Here is a 17,294-nt window from a genome sequence, read left to right on the forward strand (position 1 = left end):
AATGCAAAAAAATAAAAATAAGTAAATTTGAAAAAAGTTTCAATTATTAAAAGTATAATTGAAAGCTGTGTGTCTGTGTTTCTGTCTGTCTCTCACATACAGACACAAAGGCAGACAAGTAACCATAAGATGCTTCTGGAAGCAAGGACTCTAGCTCCTCCTGCTTGCCCCCACCAAGTATAATATTCATTCTACGACCCTGCCTCAAAGTCTAACTGAAAGCTAGAGAGGAATGAGGTATGTTAGGAAATCTCCATAGCAATGCTTCCATCACAGAAGAACCCACGAGAGATCCTGGGACAACATCCACTGAGCCTGGAAGGAAAGGTATCCCCCTCCCAGCAGCAGCCTGGAGGGTGGGCAGAAGGGAGGATGGGTGCAAGGCCAGCTCTGAGGTCTGTGTCTGCATTTACTATTACTCTCTTCCCTCCTGCCGGGGCCCTGGTACAAGCCGCCCACATTTCCACAGGGGTCACAGAGAAGGCACTTCACCAGTCCCCCGTGTCATTCTGCCATCAGACATCATAAAGACAGCACCATCCCAAGGCAGGCACACTGCACCCCTCTGCTCCCTTCTCAGCCAGGCAAGGCCTTTACAAAGGTGACAGGGTCACAGGCAATCTGGTCCCATGGCCCTGCTAACATCCCCCTCCCCCACCTCCTTCCTCCTCCCTCACTCTGCTGTTGCTACACTGCCCTGCTGTTCCCAAGTCTCCCCAGACACTGTGGGAGCATGGCCTGTGCACTGTCCATCCCTACGATGAAATGCTCTTTTCCCAAGATGACCGTGGCACTTGGGGCTGGGTGGGATGGGATAGCAGCTGACCCCCTCTTCAAGTCACTCTGCCCCCGGCACTAACTTACACAGTTCCCTTGGTCGTGTGTGAGAAGGACTCTTCATACATAGCAAACCATGCTAACGACATCTGCTGAGGTTCCCTGAGACAGACTGTCACAACCCACAGCCCACAACCCCACCCCCATTCTGCTTCACAGCAGCCTTGGGAAGAAGGCACCATCCCTGTCATCCCCACTTGACCTGAGGAAGCCAACGCTTACCAAAAGTGGAGGTCACATCACCGGCATGCGGCAGTCCTACTATGCACCCTAGCTAGTGTGCCTTCAGATTCCAAGCTCAATGAAAGACTCTTTGTCTAGCATGCACACAGGCTGAACACACAGCACTGAAGAAATACATTAAAATACAAAACTAAATAAAACACAACCCCAAGTACTTTTTCTTCTGATGTTTTACTAAGTGGACCCAGCTGCCATGAGCCTCGGTTTCCACAGCTAATGCAGGGCCGCTGCCTCTGAAGCCAGGTCTGAGTGCCTGCCTCCTTGACCAGGAGCATCAGGGAGAGAGCTGCTGAAGTCCAGGGCACTAGTGCTCCACTCCAGGACCCTATGTCCTCATGAGAGCTCTAGGTTCACACCAGCCCCTTCATGCCAGAGTCCTAGTTAGTTTCACTCTTCTGTCTTGATTTGTCTGCTCCAGATGATGTATGACAAGAAAGTGGCATTCTGCTGATGTTGTTTGAGGTAGCCTGTGATAGCATCTGGTAGAGATGGAGCTGAATAAATGGATGGATGGATGGGAGGATGGATGGATGGATGGATGGATGGATGGATGGGAGGATGGATGGATGGATGGGGATGGGTGGATGGATGGATGGATGGACAGATGGGAGGATGGATGGATGGATGGACAGATGGGAGAATGGATGGGTGGACAGATGGGTGGATGGATGGGTGGATGGATGGATGGATGGATGGGAGGATGGATGGAAGGATGGCTGGATGGCTGGATGAATGGGTAGGTAGATGGATGGATAGATGGACGGACAGATGGATGGACGGACAGATGGATGGATGGATGGATGGATGGATGGGTGGATGGATGGATATATGGATGGGTGGATGCCTCTCTCTACAGGAGAAATGACTTTGGTACATCTTTGCAAAGGGCAATGAGTTTTATATACCACTGAGGCCCCAAGTTTTCTCAAGAGGTTCTTTCTGCAGGTACCTTTCGTTCCTAACATCTAGCAAGCAGCCTCTAGAAGCCTAGAAGATTCTAGAAGTCAAGGGCAGGCACACGTGGGCTGGCAATTGAGTTCATTTCCATTTGGGCTTCACCTCTGACACAGGTCCCATGACTGGTGTGGCCTGGACATTTGGAATGCAGTGCTGGGCTGGGCTAAAAATCTGATGAGTGAGATACTTATCAAAGTAGGGAGGAGGTGAGGTGGAGAACTATTGACCAAGCACTTTGAGCGCTCTGCGGCACGCAGGAGGCTATCGCAGGTATGGGTGAACGACCTTTGAGTCCGCAACCCAAAATTTTGCTCATTACCCAAACAAGGAGCCAGGCCGTGTTTTGGGCAGAGGGCAGCACTGTGGCATAGGTCCAGCAGTCAGTGCAGGGAGGTCAAATGGAAAAGATTGAATTGTGCCTGCCATAACACATTCCGCGACTGTCCACTCCTCGGCACCCTGAGTCTATGCGGAACAGCAGTATTTCAGAGCCCAGGATTTCTGCTGGGAGAGTGCTTGCTTAGCAGGCAAGAAGCTCTGTGTTGTTTTTTTCCCCTCCCCCATTTTCCATCTGTCTTATCCCAGCACTCAGGAGGTGGAGGCAGGAGGATCAGAAGATCCAGGTGGTCATCCTTGGCTACATAGTGAGTTCAAGGCCAGGCTGGGCTACATGAGACCATCTCAAAAGAACAAAAACCACCGAAGGCATATAAGAGGACTATTGTCTGCCTAATGTAGGGACCACCTTTAGGTCCCACATCCGACAAGCCTAGGCTCTCTCTGGTCTAGCCCTCCCAGTCCCAGGGCATCCAAGTTTAAACTGAGCAGCAGCAAACCAACCCCGCTAAAGCCTGGGCCCACAAAGGCTCCAAGGGTGACAGACGTCACCCTGATTTACTCCTTCAGTCCCGTTTCAAACTTGCAGACACATATTTTGTAAATGAAGCCAAGGTGTTCCCGAGAGGTCACGGCTTGCTGGAGGCCACTCAGGAAGTGGAGGAATACACCCTGACCGTCTGAGCCTGAGAGAGTCTGGAGGACACAGGCTGGAAATGCTGACAGTGAGGCGGGTGTTACGTTTCCAGCCCTGGAGGGAGTCTCGGCCTCCTCACCTGGACGTCAGCCATCCCAGCTCTGCGGCTAAGGTTTCTCTACTGAGGAGGACAGGTTATCAAGTCACTAGACCTCTGAAGAAATGCATCTCTGCTTGTTTGAGGCCTAGCCCCGTGGTTTTAAGTACAAAAGAAAGCCTGAGTTTTGTCTTCAGTATCCCAAGCAAATGCTGTTTGTTTTTTTCTTTCTTTAAATGTTTATTTCTCTAATTTTATGAACATTGGTGATTTGACTCTGTGTGTGTGTGTGTGTGTGTGTGTGTGTGTGTGTGTGTGTGTGTGTGATCCCTTGGAACAGGTGTCATAGCCAGTTGTGAGCTGTCATGTGGCTGCTGGGAAATGAACCCAGGACCTCTGGAAAAGCAGCCAGTGCTCTTAACCACTGAGCCATCTCTCCAGCCCTGTTTTTGTTTTTCAAGACAGAGTTTCTCCAAGTAGCCCCATTTGTCCTGGAACTCACTCTAGACCAGGCTGGCCTCAAATTCACAAAGATCTGCGGGCCTCTGCCTCCCAAGTGCTGGGATTAAAGGTGTGAACCACCACTATCCAGCAGGGAGTAAAAAAAAAATATATATATATATATATATATATATATACATATATACACACACACACATATATATATACATATATATGTGTATATATAAACACATATATATTTCTTTTTTTTTTACACACACACATACTATACACACACACACACACACACACACACTAATTTTTTTAAAGACAGTTTCTCTACATAGCCTTGGCTGTCCTAGAACTCACTATATAGACCAGGTCAGTCTCAAACTCACAGTTTGAGATTAAATCCCAAGCTCCAGGTCTATGCCACCACGCCTGGCTTTTAATTTACTTTTGATTTGGGAAAGACCCTTTGAACTGTGTTTTGGAATTCATGAAGCATCCTGACGGTATCTTTGGCACCAGGAGGAATTATGATCCTTTTGTGTTATAAGGAAATGGAGTCCTGGGAGCCACCCAAGGTGACACAGAGAGGAAGTGACAGTACCAGGCTTCCCCCGGACTTCTAAGTTCATTGAGGGCATCTTTTAAGTCCAGGGGACTCTACTCACTGACCTATACTCAGATATCTGGGGAGTGGGAAACTCAGACTGAAAAAATCATCTTCAGTAAGGCCAAACTAGGAGGATGGGGCTCTGGGTTCCTTCCTGACTTCTCAACAATACTGTGTAGTTGGGGATTTTGGTGGCCTTGTCTCTCTGCTCAGCTGATTCACCCTGAGGTGTCTTCACTGCTGTGTCTTCAGAGCCTAAGCAGTGTACACGCTGACACATAGTAGGTGCTCAATAAATACATAGTGAATGCTGGCCTGGGAAGCCTTGTGGGTGTGTGTTCTCTCCTACTCCAAGATAGCAGTGGCCTCAGGATCAAACCTGCAGATTTAGCCAGCCCCTGCTTCTACTCTGGGTCACCCCTGGGAAGGACAAGGACATCATGGAGGCCAACTTTGAATTTAACACTGGGTCAAACTCTGAAGTCAGCTCACCTTTCTTTGCTCTAATTGCCTAGACCTGGCCAAAATCACCCCATCATTCCCAGCCTCAGTTTTCCCGGATGTAAAATCTGTAGAACCCGGAAAGGTCCCCTACCCCGTAAACACCCGCAGCGGGGCGAGAAGCCACGCCCCTGTCACAGCAGGAAGGGGCCGGGCCTTTCCGGGACTCTGGGGCTCCCCAGGCCTCGGGAACTTGAGTCTGGAGACGCGGAGGGTGGGAAATGGTACCTGGAGCTCCCAGTACTCAGGGGGCGTCCAGTGACCCTGAGTGACCTTGGGCAAGGTCCTTTCTTCCCTTCCAACCCAGCGCCTCTTTTTTCAGAGGAGTGTTTGGTGCCCCGGGCTGTGCTGGCAGGCAGGGGCCGCTCGCATGCTCCCTGGCATCAGTTTCCCCTCCAGCCACCCAGCTCGAGTCCCGAGAGCACTTCCGGGTCCGAAAACGCAGCGGCGGCGGTGTGGGGACAATCGGGGCTCCCCCGCGGGCTTACCTGGAGGCGACAGCGACGGATGGGACGGTGACTAGGATCCCAGAGGCCCCGCTGCTCCCGCCTCCGCTCTCCCCGCCCGTCCTCGCTCTTGCCCAGCCGCCCCACACCGGCCTGGGCCGGTCCCGCCTGCGCAGCCCCAGAGCCCTGGTCTTCCGGGCTGGGCCGGGCGCACCGCCACCTAAGCCATCAAAACCATCGCCCGGGTGCTGGCCTCCCAACCCCAAGACTCGGGAGCGCGGGGCACGGGAGGACTCTGCAGAAAGTGCTCGCCAGGGGCTCGGCTGGCTGGAGGGGAGTACACGCAGACACTTGAAGGGGAAGCTTCCAAATTTTGCCGCCACACGGAAAGAGCCTGTCCCAGAAGCAGCCTTCCCCGCCCTTCCCGTACACATTGCCGGGTGAAGTTTGCAACATCCACGCCTTCTTATTTCTTCTTTCACTTTCTCTAATGCTCGCCAGTGTTTGCACCCGCGGCTCTTCCGTCCCACAGGCCTCCGTTTTGGGTGTTCCATTCCTGTGAGACTAGCCACCCACTCAGTTCTAGCCATTGAACAAGTATTTGCTGAGCACCTACTATGTGTCAGGTTCTGTCCCAAGGCTATGGATTCGGTCCATGATATTTTAATCGTGGTACTTAACACTCTAAAGTTGATCGTTTTCTTGTTTGCCAATTTACAATCAGAGTGTCACACACTAGAACTTAAAAGCCTCAGGAATGGAGGTCTCCCATGCCTCAGGGACGGTGCAACCGCACTTGGGAGAGGGCTCTTGTTGCCCTGGCAACCTGTGAGTTTTCCTCACACCTAGTCTACTGGGGAGGAAGTAGGCGGCCGCCCTGGTCAGGGCTGGAGTATGAATCACCATGACCTCTAACGCCGTTGCTCTTTCTCCTGGAGAAGACAGTTTGGAGTTGTAAGTGGAAAAAGTACCGTGAGCAGACAGGTCAGACGTGAGGCATTCCAGCCGGGAGCCTGTGACTCAGGATCCTTCTGGAAAGTTATGGGGCCTCCATCACCTGATCTCCCTATCGTAGCCAATCAGGACCTAGACCAGCAAGAGGGTTATTGTAGGTCAAAAGGATCAATTGTGGAAGGTTGAAGGGATTCTAGCTGAGATTCTGGGCGTCACTAAGGTGGAGCAATGGCCATACCAAGATGGCACCCCCCACCCAAAAAAAAAAAAAAAAAACCCACGGAATTTTAGAAGATCCTGTTGTTGGCTATGGGGAATGCTGGACTGGAGTGGCCAGCAGCCCCCAATTAAGAAGGGGTTCCGGGGGTTGGGGATTTAGCTCAGTGGTAGAGCGCTTGCCTAGCAAAGGCAAGGCCCTGGGTTCGGTCCCCAGCTCCAAAAAAAAAAAAAAAAAAGAAGGGGTTCCGGGCTGAAGTAGCCAGCCTCAGCCTGGGCAACTTACAACCTCAGCCTTCCAGGTGTGAGACAGCTGCCGTTTCTATTTTAGCATAAGCCGATTTAGTAAGTTCTTGATATAAGAAAATAAATAAAGGTAACTCGGAAACTTAAAAAAAAGGGGGGGGATCACTCTCCAATGGAGAAAAGAGTAGCAATAGATACATGAAATCAATATGGAAAATCGTTTTAGAATAGAAGTCACAGTACAGCGGGTTGGGGATTTAGCTCAGTGGTAGAGCGCTCGCCTAGCAAGCGCAAGGCCCCGGGTTCGGGCCCCAGCTCCGGAAAAAAAAGAAAAGAAAAAAAAAAAAAAAAAAAGAAGTCACAGTACAAAGTGGTCCCTTAGGTGGGGTTTGGGGACAGGACAGAAAAGACGCAGGGAGAGCCCTGATCAGTGGAGCCTCTGCTTTAGTCGATAGCCGCATATCAATATCGATTTTTTAAAATCTTAACCAATGTATCAGTGTTAAGATTGGAAAGTAGGGCAAAGGGCACATGAATGTTTGCTGAGGACTCTGCACTGTTTCTGCCACTCTCCAGTCGGTCGCTCTAAAGGCCTTGTCACACACGTTCTCTAAACAAGTGACGGATTGAGTCCTTAGTGTAGTTACCCGTGGCCTCTGAGCTAAGCTGTCTTGCCTTTGTTTTAAAAGATGATCAGGGCCTGATGGTGAAGTGCTCAAACCACGGCTTTTTTTTTTTTTTTTTTTCTTTTTTTTTTTTTTCCGAGCTGGGGACCAAACCAGGGCCTTGCGCTTAGGCAAGTGCTCTACCACTGAGCTAAATCCCCAGCCCCAATGTTTAATGTTTAAATAAATAAACCTTGTAAAGAAATTAAGCATCTTAAAACCATAGGCATGTGCATCCCCTCCTCATTCGTTCATTCCCTCGCTCATTCATTCATTCATTCATTCACTCAGACAGCAACCAAAGTCTAGCCTTTAACAAAGCAAGAAAGCATACCCTGCAGCGTGGTACCAAGGCTGAGGCGGGGGGGGGGAGGGGTGGGAGGGGGGGGGGGAGCTGGGGTGGATCACAGGCCTAAGGCCTTCCTGGGCTTTATAGTGAGCCAAAGGTTATCCTAGGTAATTTAGTGAGACCACATCTTAAAAATAAAAATGCAAGGAAGGGGGGTGTTGGGGATTTAGCTCAGTGGTAGAGCGCTTGCCTAGCAAGCACGAGGCCCTGGGTTCGGTCCTCAGCTCCGGAAAGAAAAATAAAAGAAAAAAAATGCAGGGAAGGTTACAGCCCAGTGGCAGAGCCCTGGCAGGACTGGTTCCATCCCTAGATATCCGTATAGGAGTGTTCATCACTGCTGGGTCTGCTTTTAGAGTTGGAGGGCAGCAAACAGCCTCTCCACTGGAAGAACTGAAGATGGTGTTCTCCCTGAGCTAAGACCTTCTACACTTGATCTTAGCCAAAAGGCCGAGAAGCGATGAGCTAAGACCTTCTAACAGGCGTTCATGTACAAGCTAAAAAAAAAAAATGCATTTTGTATCACCAGGATATGAATCTCAGACATTAAAAGTGTCTCAGATTGGGGCTGGGGATTTAGTTCAGTGGTAGAGCGCTTACCTAGGAAGCACAAGGCCCTGGATTTCGGTCCCCAGCTCCGAAAAAAAAGAACCAAAAAAAAAAAAAAAAAAAAAAAAGTGTCTCAGATTACTGGACCAATGTCAAGGGTTCTCTTGTCTTTATTGGAGGTTGGCCCCAGGGTCTCAAATGAGCGTTATACTACTGAAGTATAGCCTGTCCCTTTTTTTTTTTTTTAGGTCAGAAGAAGAGATCAGGTGTCCTGCTCTGTCTCCACCTTTTTCTTTAAGGCAGGGTCTCTCCATGAACCTAGATCCACCCTCCCATCTCCAAGGGGACGAACCAAGGCTCAGACACATTCTGTAACTTCCTTCTGTGTGGGCTGGAGCCTGGTGCTGAGCCCAAGGCACCTTGGCTGGTCCCTTCCACTCACACCCCCCAGTAACACTGCCTGACTTCTCACTCCAGGGCAGCAGTGACCTCGCCTGTACTCTCGCCCTCAAGCTTTGAGGTTTCAGTAGATGGTTGGGACCAGGTCAGCTTCAAAGGGCCGGAAGACAGTAGTGTTAGAATATCTTTGCCCAAGGATCCCAAAGATGCCTTGGCTGGGACCCAGCCTAAGCCAGGAATGACAACAGGGGCCTGTGGGTCTAGGTCCCAAGCAAAGGCATAGGACAGTTGTCATTTCAAAGATGAGGACATTCTTCAAGCCTGGGACTCCAGTGCTCTCACTGACAGGGTTCCAGTCGGGGAAAACCAGAGGGGGATTAGTCAGCAGGCCCAGCTTGCTTTCGATCATTCTTATTTCTGAAACCTGGTCACCTCTGAACCTCTTGGTTCCTGTAGTTGGACTCACATTTTCTATGACATTTTCCCCAAGCTCATAGACAGTGATCCGTTTTTAGGTTCATTCTATTTACAAAGGAAGCATCGCATTGAGACAAAACTCTGGGCTAATTCCTAAAATCTTGTCATAGACTGATTGCGCAACCGTAAGCAGGTAAATTCACCTTTCTGATCTCACTGTCTCCCTCTGCACGAGAGGGAGCACAGTGGTTCAGCGCCAAGAGGTTGTTAGAAAGCCAGAACTTGTCCGTTAGGGAAACGCCCGCCTGCCTTATGAGTCCTGGATAAACACGCTCCCACCAAATGGTAACAAAGTATTTCCTTGACCAACTGAAGACTTGGGGGTGGATTTTGACTCCAGGAAGTAGAATGGGCCTGGAGGAATAGGTGGGGAGACAGCGTTCTTTTGCTGTCTGACTGGCAGTCATCTGAAACTTCACACACTCAAGGCCAATGAGCAAGATGCTATCTGTTCACCCTCTGGGAAAGGGTGTTCTTCAGGACCCTGCTGACTGCCTGTAAGAACCTGAGTCCATGCACACACCCAACACTCTCGCCATGCTTGCCCCTGACACTCTCACTGAACAGGGTGCTGAGCCCGGAATTGTCGGGCTTATACGAAGAGTAAGAAGGCACTGCTATTTTCAGGGCAGCATACCGCATGCGTGCTTTTGCTCCATATTTATTTTGTGGCGTTGGGGATGAATGGACCTAGGGCTTCACACATTCCAGGCACACTTTACTACCGAACTTCACCACCCTCAGCCTGACACACAGTCAGACAGAAGGAGCCCTTGACGTGATCTCCTTCCTGGCACTCAGAAGCATATGACCCCTCCATGGGCTTGTGGCTTGAGTCATGCCCTGAGCAGTTGGGACATCCGGGGAACTTTCAGATTAACTGAGTCAGACTTAACTCAGTCCAGGGGAAGGAAAGCAGAGAGCCAAAGACCTTATTCAACAGCGTGTGACCACTGACCAGGGCCAAGCACTCAAGGACCCAGTGGCAGAGTCCTCTCATCTCTCCTGACAAAGGTCCTGTCACCATGAACTGTGCCCTCCTGTTATTCCCCTGCTGCAGGAATTGGGGTGAGACCTGGGAAGATCCTCCAGTGTTTTAAGTCTGATCACAGGGACTTCCGAAGGCCTGCTTCCAGCTCCCATGCTGGGTTCCTGGCTCTCCCACTTCTTTGGCTGAGCCCTGGTCGTGGAACCCACCAGAGCTCATTTTTGAGGGCAGATACCTCCCCCCTGCATGAAAGAGAAGCTCAAATGGTCTTGACGAGATGACCCAAGGACCTTTCTAGTGACTATCCCTCTGAGGCTGAGGTGGGGGTGGCCTCACCATGGACCGTTGCGTTTATGAGATATTTTATCTTTATGACGAAGGAGCAAATAGGACCGTGGATGTGATAAGAAGAGAGGCGCCACCTGGAAAGCTTTCGTTCTGTCATGTGGGTCCCGGAGTCTGATGGAAAGATGGGCGTGAGTGTGTGTGTGTGTGTGTGTGTGTGTGTGTGTGTGTGTGTGTGTGTGTCCATTCCTGCTTATAACCCTCAGATTCTCTGAGTCGAGCCCTCATGGTACACAGTTGGTGATCTCAGCGTGGACCCACCGTCTCCATGCCTCCCCATCTCTGTCTACTGAACCTCAGCTACCCCCCTCCTCACCTTTACAATTACGACTCCGTATGCACTCCCACCAGTGGGAAACCGTAAGGAGACTTTTGGCATGGAAGGTTTGGGATAGGTGTAGCAAGAAACTCTGGAGAGAGCCCGGCAGTGTTCCCACAGGCTCTGGAGGGACGTGCGATGGTTAGAGATGGTCACAAACTTCCCAGCACACAAAACATCAAATCCCAGATTAAAAACTAAATAAATGAATGAAGCCAACTACATGGATTACAAAAGAGGTCTGGTTCTATTTGCTTTGTAGTAAGGTCAATGTCCCAAAATGTCCACAGCATGATATATACAAAACCCAGGAGCTCTGGAAAAGGGGTAGGGACCCCACCACCCTTGAGTCACTCGCTCAGGGGTAGGTCTCCTCTCCTTCCCCTTTTTTCCTTCCTATGCTACACAAAGACAGACAGGTGTGACCCCATTGGTGCAGCACGGAGTCCTTGATCCAACACGGCCGGTCTGTCTTTGACAGGCAAGTTCAGTCTGAGCCAGCCCCTTACCCGTGCAGACTGTGAGGTCTGGGGGAGGAGGGAACCTTGGCAGCGCTGGGCCTGTGAGGATATAGATGTCTCAGGCAATAGAAGTGATCTGGGTTTGCTTTTGCTCTCTGCAGAACAGAGTCCTAGGGCAAGGCCAGTTGCTGCTCTGGCTCTGGGGGTGACAGCAGAATAGGGTGGACATCAGGAGCGCCAGGGCAATGACAAAGGCCAGCACCCACCGGATGACACCGGGGTAGATGAAAGGCAGGATAAGTACAATGAGAAGAGCCAACAAGAGCAAGTGTACAGCCAGACGCCGGGCAGCTACACGGTTGACACTCACTACGTCTTGTTCGTCTTCTGTCCGGTTGGCTGGCCGAGCTGCTGCTGAAGCAGCAGGGCCCGCTAGTCTCTGGGGACACAGGCGCACCTCTGGGCATGGCAGGGCCAGACGCCCCACCATCGCCTCCTGGTCTCGCAGGCTGCAGATGAGGCCTCCCGGGACGGCAGTGACCTTTCGGCACAGTGGACAGGGGATGGACCAGGTGTCTTCCTGCACATACAGCAGAAGCTTCAAGCATACGGCACAGAAGGTGTGCTGACAGCTAAGCAGCTTGGGGGAGCGGGCACAGTTGTAGGGCTCTCGGCACACCAAGCATTCCAGGTCACCCTCCACGGAGATACTGAGACGCCCAGTGGGCCCCAAGGCAATGATGGTGTTTGTGGTGCTGGCACCCGCTGGGATAGGCTGTGGGGCCTCAGTACAGGACACTCTGGGTACGGAGTTGGGGGGATGAGGCTGTTCCGAGCAGGGGCATCCGCACGCGGTGTCCGCTGGAGCTGCCGGGACTTGCATGGGTTCCGGCCCGGTGGGGACGCTTCCGGCCTCCTTTCTGCTCTCGGTGGGTACCTGCTGACAGCGGATGTCTGGCATCTTGCTCTGCTGGTTGCTCAGCTTGTTTCTCTGCTTGGCCCTTCAGTTGTTATTATTTCTTTACTCAAAACCTAGGGTTAATCAGTAACTTGGAGGCCTGGAGACTTTGAATTACCTGATAGAAGAAGGGCCAAAGTGGGTGGAGTCTCATGAATCAGGACTTTCCTGTTGGGGCCATGCCTGATGAGTGTCTACATGACAACCAACGGAGACACTGCGATGACGGATGTCCCTACTAAGCTCTGGAGTCGACCAGTGACCCCCACCCCCCTCCCGCCCCTGTCCCCTGTCCAATCAAGTCCCTTGATATGGGGAGATGGGCGGGCTCTCCACAACCTTTTAAAAATTACATTTATTCTCCGTGTGTGTCAGTGTATACATGTCATTTATGTATACATGATACACATGTGGAGGTTGAAGGACTTGGGAGAGTCAGTTTTCTCTTTTCACCGTCGAGGTCCTGGGGGATAGAACTGGGGGTGGATGTCAGGATGACTGGCATACTCACCAGCCTTTAAAAATGCAAAATATCAGGCTTCAGGACACCAAGAGGTCTGAGCAGAAGCAGCTTTTATTTGGGTCTTTTCAGAGCAAACTCTTTGGCCTGGGTCCTCACCTGTGGTCTCCGGCAGCTCTATAAGGAAGGTCTGGGCACAGGGGCAGGGTGTTGGCTTGTTGGCTGCCTGCCAAGGGGCCTACCGCAGGGGCAAGATCTTACTGTGTCCAAGGTCTGGTCCTCAGCCTCGTGGGACTCAGCCGTGTCAATCTGGGCAGATTCGATCGGCCTCTGGGCAGCTGGCTTGAGTTGGTAGGACTCACGTGAGACGGCAGATAGGAAGGAGTGTGGCAGTTACGAAATCCTGTCCCCCTTACCAGGCCTGGAAGTCGAGAGCTGGGATGCATGTCTTTTCCCTCAAAACAAACAAACAAACAAACAAAACAAAACAAAACCACAATACAAACAGCCCACAAAGAATACAGAGATTGCTTGTCAGCGGTTACAGGTGTTGGATTAATCCCCTTCCTCTACCCCAGGAGGGGTGCCAGCCACGGGCTTAGCCTGTCTTCACTTTGGGTCATCACTGCGCCCCACAGCCCTCTTGTATGGCTCTGTAGGAGACGAGGTGGGGGTAGGGGTGGGAGCTAGAGGGATAGGGGATGGGGACAAGATGTGTGTGTGTGTGTGGGGAAACATCATGGGATTGAGGGTGGAAACTGGCTGATGCTGTGAGATTTAAGGAGAACCAGTTAGCATACCCCATCTGGCTGGCTGCAATGATTGGTTCTGGCCTAGCATATGGCCTAAGAAGAGCCGATGAGATTGGATTCTGGGACTCCTGTTGGAACTTGTGTGTGTGTTGGAGGTGGCACTCCACTGGGTTTCCAAGGTTAAGGATGAAACCCTGCAAGAGGGGACAAGGCCACAGTGTACAAGGAATTTGCCAGAAATAGGGTCAAGTTGTAAGACATTCTTTTAGCACCTGGATCCAGCCAATACCCGAAGCTAGGAATTTATCTGTAGATTTTTTTTTCAATTATATTAATTTATGAGACGGACTTTTCTTTTTCTCAGTGCTGGGGCTCGAACCAAGGCCTTGTGTGCCGGGACTGTACCTAGCCTCCCTGTTCATAGTAGGTCAAGCCAAATTGGATTTCTGTTTCCTGCAATTGAGAAACATCTGAGTAATACCCTAGTAGCTGGGAAAAATCAGCCTTGACTCTCTGAGTGGGTGAGAATTCATTCACTAGCACGTATGCAGCCCAGGGAGACAGTGTGTCACTCTAAGACGCTGGCTTCTCCTGCCTTAGCCTTATGTAATGTTCCTCTCTGTTCACTGGGTCTAGGGAAGGTTGAGGAGGGGGAGGAGAAACTTGTTTCTCCACCTCCATCTATTATATAATAAATATATTATAAAAAGTTTTAAAAATCAGAGGGACATGAGATGGCCAACGTCTTCTCTTTCGCCTCCCCCACCCATGGGAAGTCAGATCATCAGAGGGTCACTAAAGGAGGGGCTGGGTTGTAGCTTAGTGGATAGAGTTTGCCCAGCATTCAAAAAACCCTGGGTTCGATCCCCATCATAGCACAAACAAGGAAGGGTGGGGGCGTGGTGACCTGCACCTGCAATCCCAGCACTTGGGAGGTAGAGACTGGAAAGTCAGGACTTCAAAATCATCCTTGGCTACACAGTGAGTTCATGGCCACATGGGATACGTAAGACCCTGTCTTTGAATGTGAAGGGAGGCAGAGAAACAGCCTAGTGGGTGAAAGGATTTGCCATGCAAGACCAGTGACCCGAGTTCGAGCCTCAGAATCCAAGTAAAATGCTGACTTATTGGTACGCGTTCATCTGTGATCCCTGCATCCCATCCTGAGATGGTGGCAACAGAACCACCCAGAAGCCTGAGGGCCAGCTAGGCTTCAGTTCAAAGCCTCAGCAGCAGAAGCAGCCAGAAGGACCCTGCCCAGCAAAGTGGAAGGAGAGAACCAACTCCCAAACGTTGTCCTTAGACCCTCAGGTGAGCACTCATGGGGGCAGCACTTGAAGGGAGAAACAGTGGGGAGACAGATATGTGATGGGGGAAAGATACTTGGGGTTCCTGTCTGAAGAACAACCCTTTGATGTCATTGTAAATGTGGGTTAGAGGCAGAGAGCTTCCAGGGTGGGGTCTCTCAATGCAAAAGATGAAACCAATTGGTTGTAGTAACCAAAAAAATCACAGAGAATACAATAGAGAACACGAGTGGGGAGCGGTGCCTCAGGCCTGCAATCCCAGCACTCCAAACACCAAGGCAGGAGGATTAAGGGTATTAACGTAACCTGCGTTACAGTCAAAAAAAAAAAAAAAAAAAAAAAAAAAACTAAAAAAGTGACTATTCATTTTACTACTGCCCCTGAGACATGACTTCTATTGAGGGGGGGGGTTGGGAATTTAGCTCAGTGGTAGAGCGCTTGCCTAGGAAGTGCAAGGCCCTGGGTTCCGTCCCCAGCTCAAAAAAAAAAAAAAAAAAAAAAAAAAAAAAAAAAAAAAAAAAAAGAGAGAGAGAGACAGAGAGACAGAGAGAGAACAGGCAAAGTTGTTCGCAAGTCAAGACTGTATGATTAAAACAGTGTGAAGAAACTTCCTTCCTTCCTTCCTTCCTTCCTTCCTTCCTTCCTTCCTTCCTTCGTTCTTGATACAGGTCCTCCCCATGTAGCCCAGGTTAGCCTTGAATGCAATCCTCCTGCCTCACCCTCCCAGTGCTGTGGTTACAAGTGTGGGATTCGCACTTTTGTTTCACAGAAGCTGATTGACCTAAGAATCGTCCGCACCAACTTCCTGGTTGGAGATCTGGCTCCTGTCGGTTTACTGCGTGAGGTCTGGCAAGACTTTCAACCTCACCAAAGCTTCATTTGATAGAAAGGGGACAATAACACTTCCGATAATTATGAAAGTCCCCCATCCTCTTTGGAACCTGTCCAGAGGAGGCGCGCGAACCCGTGCGCTCTGGTGACTGATCTGGGTGTAACTCAAGTCTCTCCTAGGGACTTAAGAAGACCGGAGGTGATCAGCTAGGGTAGTGACTCTGGCAGTGTTTGGGCACGGCCTGGTCATCTATCCCAGGGGAAGTGCCCTGGGTTCCCCAAGACTGGCCACGCCTCACACATTTGCATTTGGCCTTCTATGCTGTGCTGTTTGCTGCACGGTGTTGGAGTCTTTCCAGCGCTCCAAGTCAAACTTTTGCTTGTTTGTTTGTTTTATTTTTGTACAAATACAAACTAATTTTCAGCAAAGCTTAAGGTTTTTTGCTTGGAGCTCCAGACTCTTCCATCCCAAGGCTTCCCACAGCCTGAGGGTGGTACAGACCGGAGGGTAGAATGTTCTGCCTCAAAGCGAGGGGAAACTAAGAGCCAGCAGTTAAAGGGGACCTTCCCGGAAGTCACTCTACTGAGGTCGCCTGGCCTGGTACTTCCACCTGAGCTTCAGGTCCTGTGGGAAAGCATTTAAGATAGCAACGGCCCTATTAGGCCTTCCAGAGAGCCCTGTCCTAGCCAGCTACACATGCACGCATGCGCACACGCACTTTTCTATTCTTTGGGCCACCTGCGGTCTTCTCTCACATGCTTTGTCCTGAAATTCTCTGCTCTCTGCTTTTAGAACTCAGCGACAGTAGAAACTAAACAAGGGGTTGGGGATTTAGCTCAGTGGTAGAGCGCTTGCCTTGCCTAGGCCGGGGTTCGGTCCCCAGCTCTGAAAAAAAAAAAAAAAAAAAAAAAAAAAAACCAAACTAAACAAACAGACCTGATTCTGCTAGTCCCGACTTTTTTTTTTTTTTTTTTTTTTTTTTTTTTTCGAGCTGGGGACTGAACCCAGGGCCTTCGCTTAGGGCAAGCTCTACCACTGAGCTAAATCCCCAACCCTAGTCCCGACTTTACCACTGCTGATAAAATCAGGATTAAACAGAATTAAAGGGAGTAGCATTCACCCCGTACCCTGATACCTCGTGTTCAGATCAAATCCAGGGACTTGCTCCATCATTAAGCTACCTCCCCAGTCTCCGAAACCTCATCCTTTAGAGACTTATTTCTTTCACGATTTAATGAATGAGTGCTTTTGCCGGCATCCACGTCTGTGCTTGCAGAGTTAGGAAGACATGGGATCCCCTGGAAGTGGAGTTACAGCCGGTTGTGAGCTGCCATGTGGGTGCTGGGAATGGAGCCTGGGTCCTCTCCAAGAGCAGCCAGTGCTCTTAACTACTAAGCCATCTCCCCAATTTCACAAGAACCCCACCCCCACTTTAAAAAAAGGATTTATTTATTTATTTATTCATTTATTTATTTATGTGAGTACACTGTTGCTGTCATCAGACACACTAGAAGAGGGCATCAGATCCCATTACAGACGGTTTTGAGCCACGATGTGGTTGCTGGGAATTGAACTCATGACCTCTGGAAGAGCAGTCGGTGCTCTTAACCGCTGAGCCATCTCTTCTCCCCTCTTCTTCCTCTTTCTCCTTTTTCTCCTCCTCTTCTTTTGGGCCTTTGTTTTCTCTTCCCCCCCTCCCTTCCTTTTCCTCTTAACCACTTTCCCTTCTTCCTCTCCTCTCCTTTTCTATCTCTCCCTCCCCTCCCCTTCCCTCCCCTCCCCTCCCCTCCTACCACCCGTCTCCCTTTTTCTCTTTATAAACTGAGTGGCCTAGGCTGGCCTCACCTGGATCCCTTTGCCCTCCTGTGCTGAGATCTCAAGTATCCCCCATAAGGCCAAGCTTACA

The 17,294-nt window shown here is 50.4% G+C and overlaps 1 protein-coding gene across 1 annotated transcript; it reads right to left on the reverse strand.

Annotated features, from left to right (window-relative positions):
• Positions 1 to 10,842: 10,842 nt before the first annotated feature.
• Positions 10,843 to 12,185, reverse strand: Rnf186 (ring finger protein 186). The gene has a single exon (XM_032895507.1). The coding sequence runs from the start codon at positions 12,038 to 12,040 to the stop codon at positions 11,198 to 11,200; it is 843 nt and encodes a 280-aa protein (XP_032751398.1). The 5' UTR covers positions 12,041 to 12,185; the 3' UTR covers positions 10,843 to 11,197.
• Between the last annotated feature and the right edge of the window lie 5,109 nt (positions 12,186 to 17,294).

The sequence above is a fragment of the Rattus rattus genome, chromosome 1 (assembly GCF_011064425.1).
Source record: "Rattus rattus isolate New Zealand chromosome 1, Rrattus_CSIRO_v1, whole genome shotgun sequence".
NCBI classification, from domain to species: Eukaryota; Metazoa; Chordata; class Mammalia; order Rodentia; family Muridae; genus Rattus; species Rattus rattus.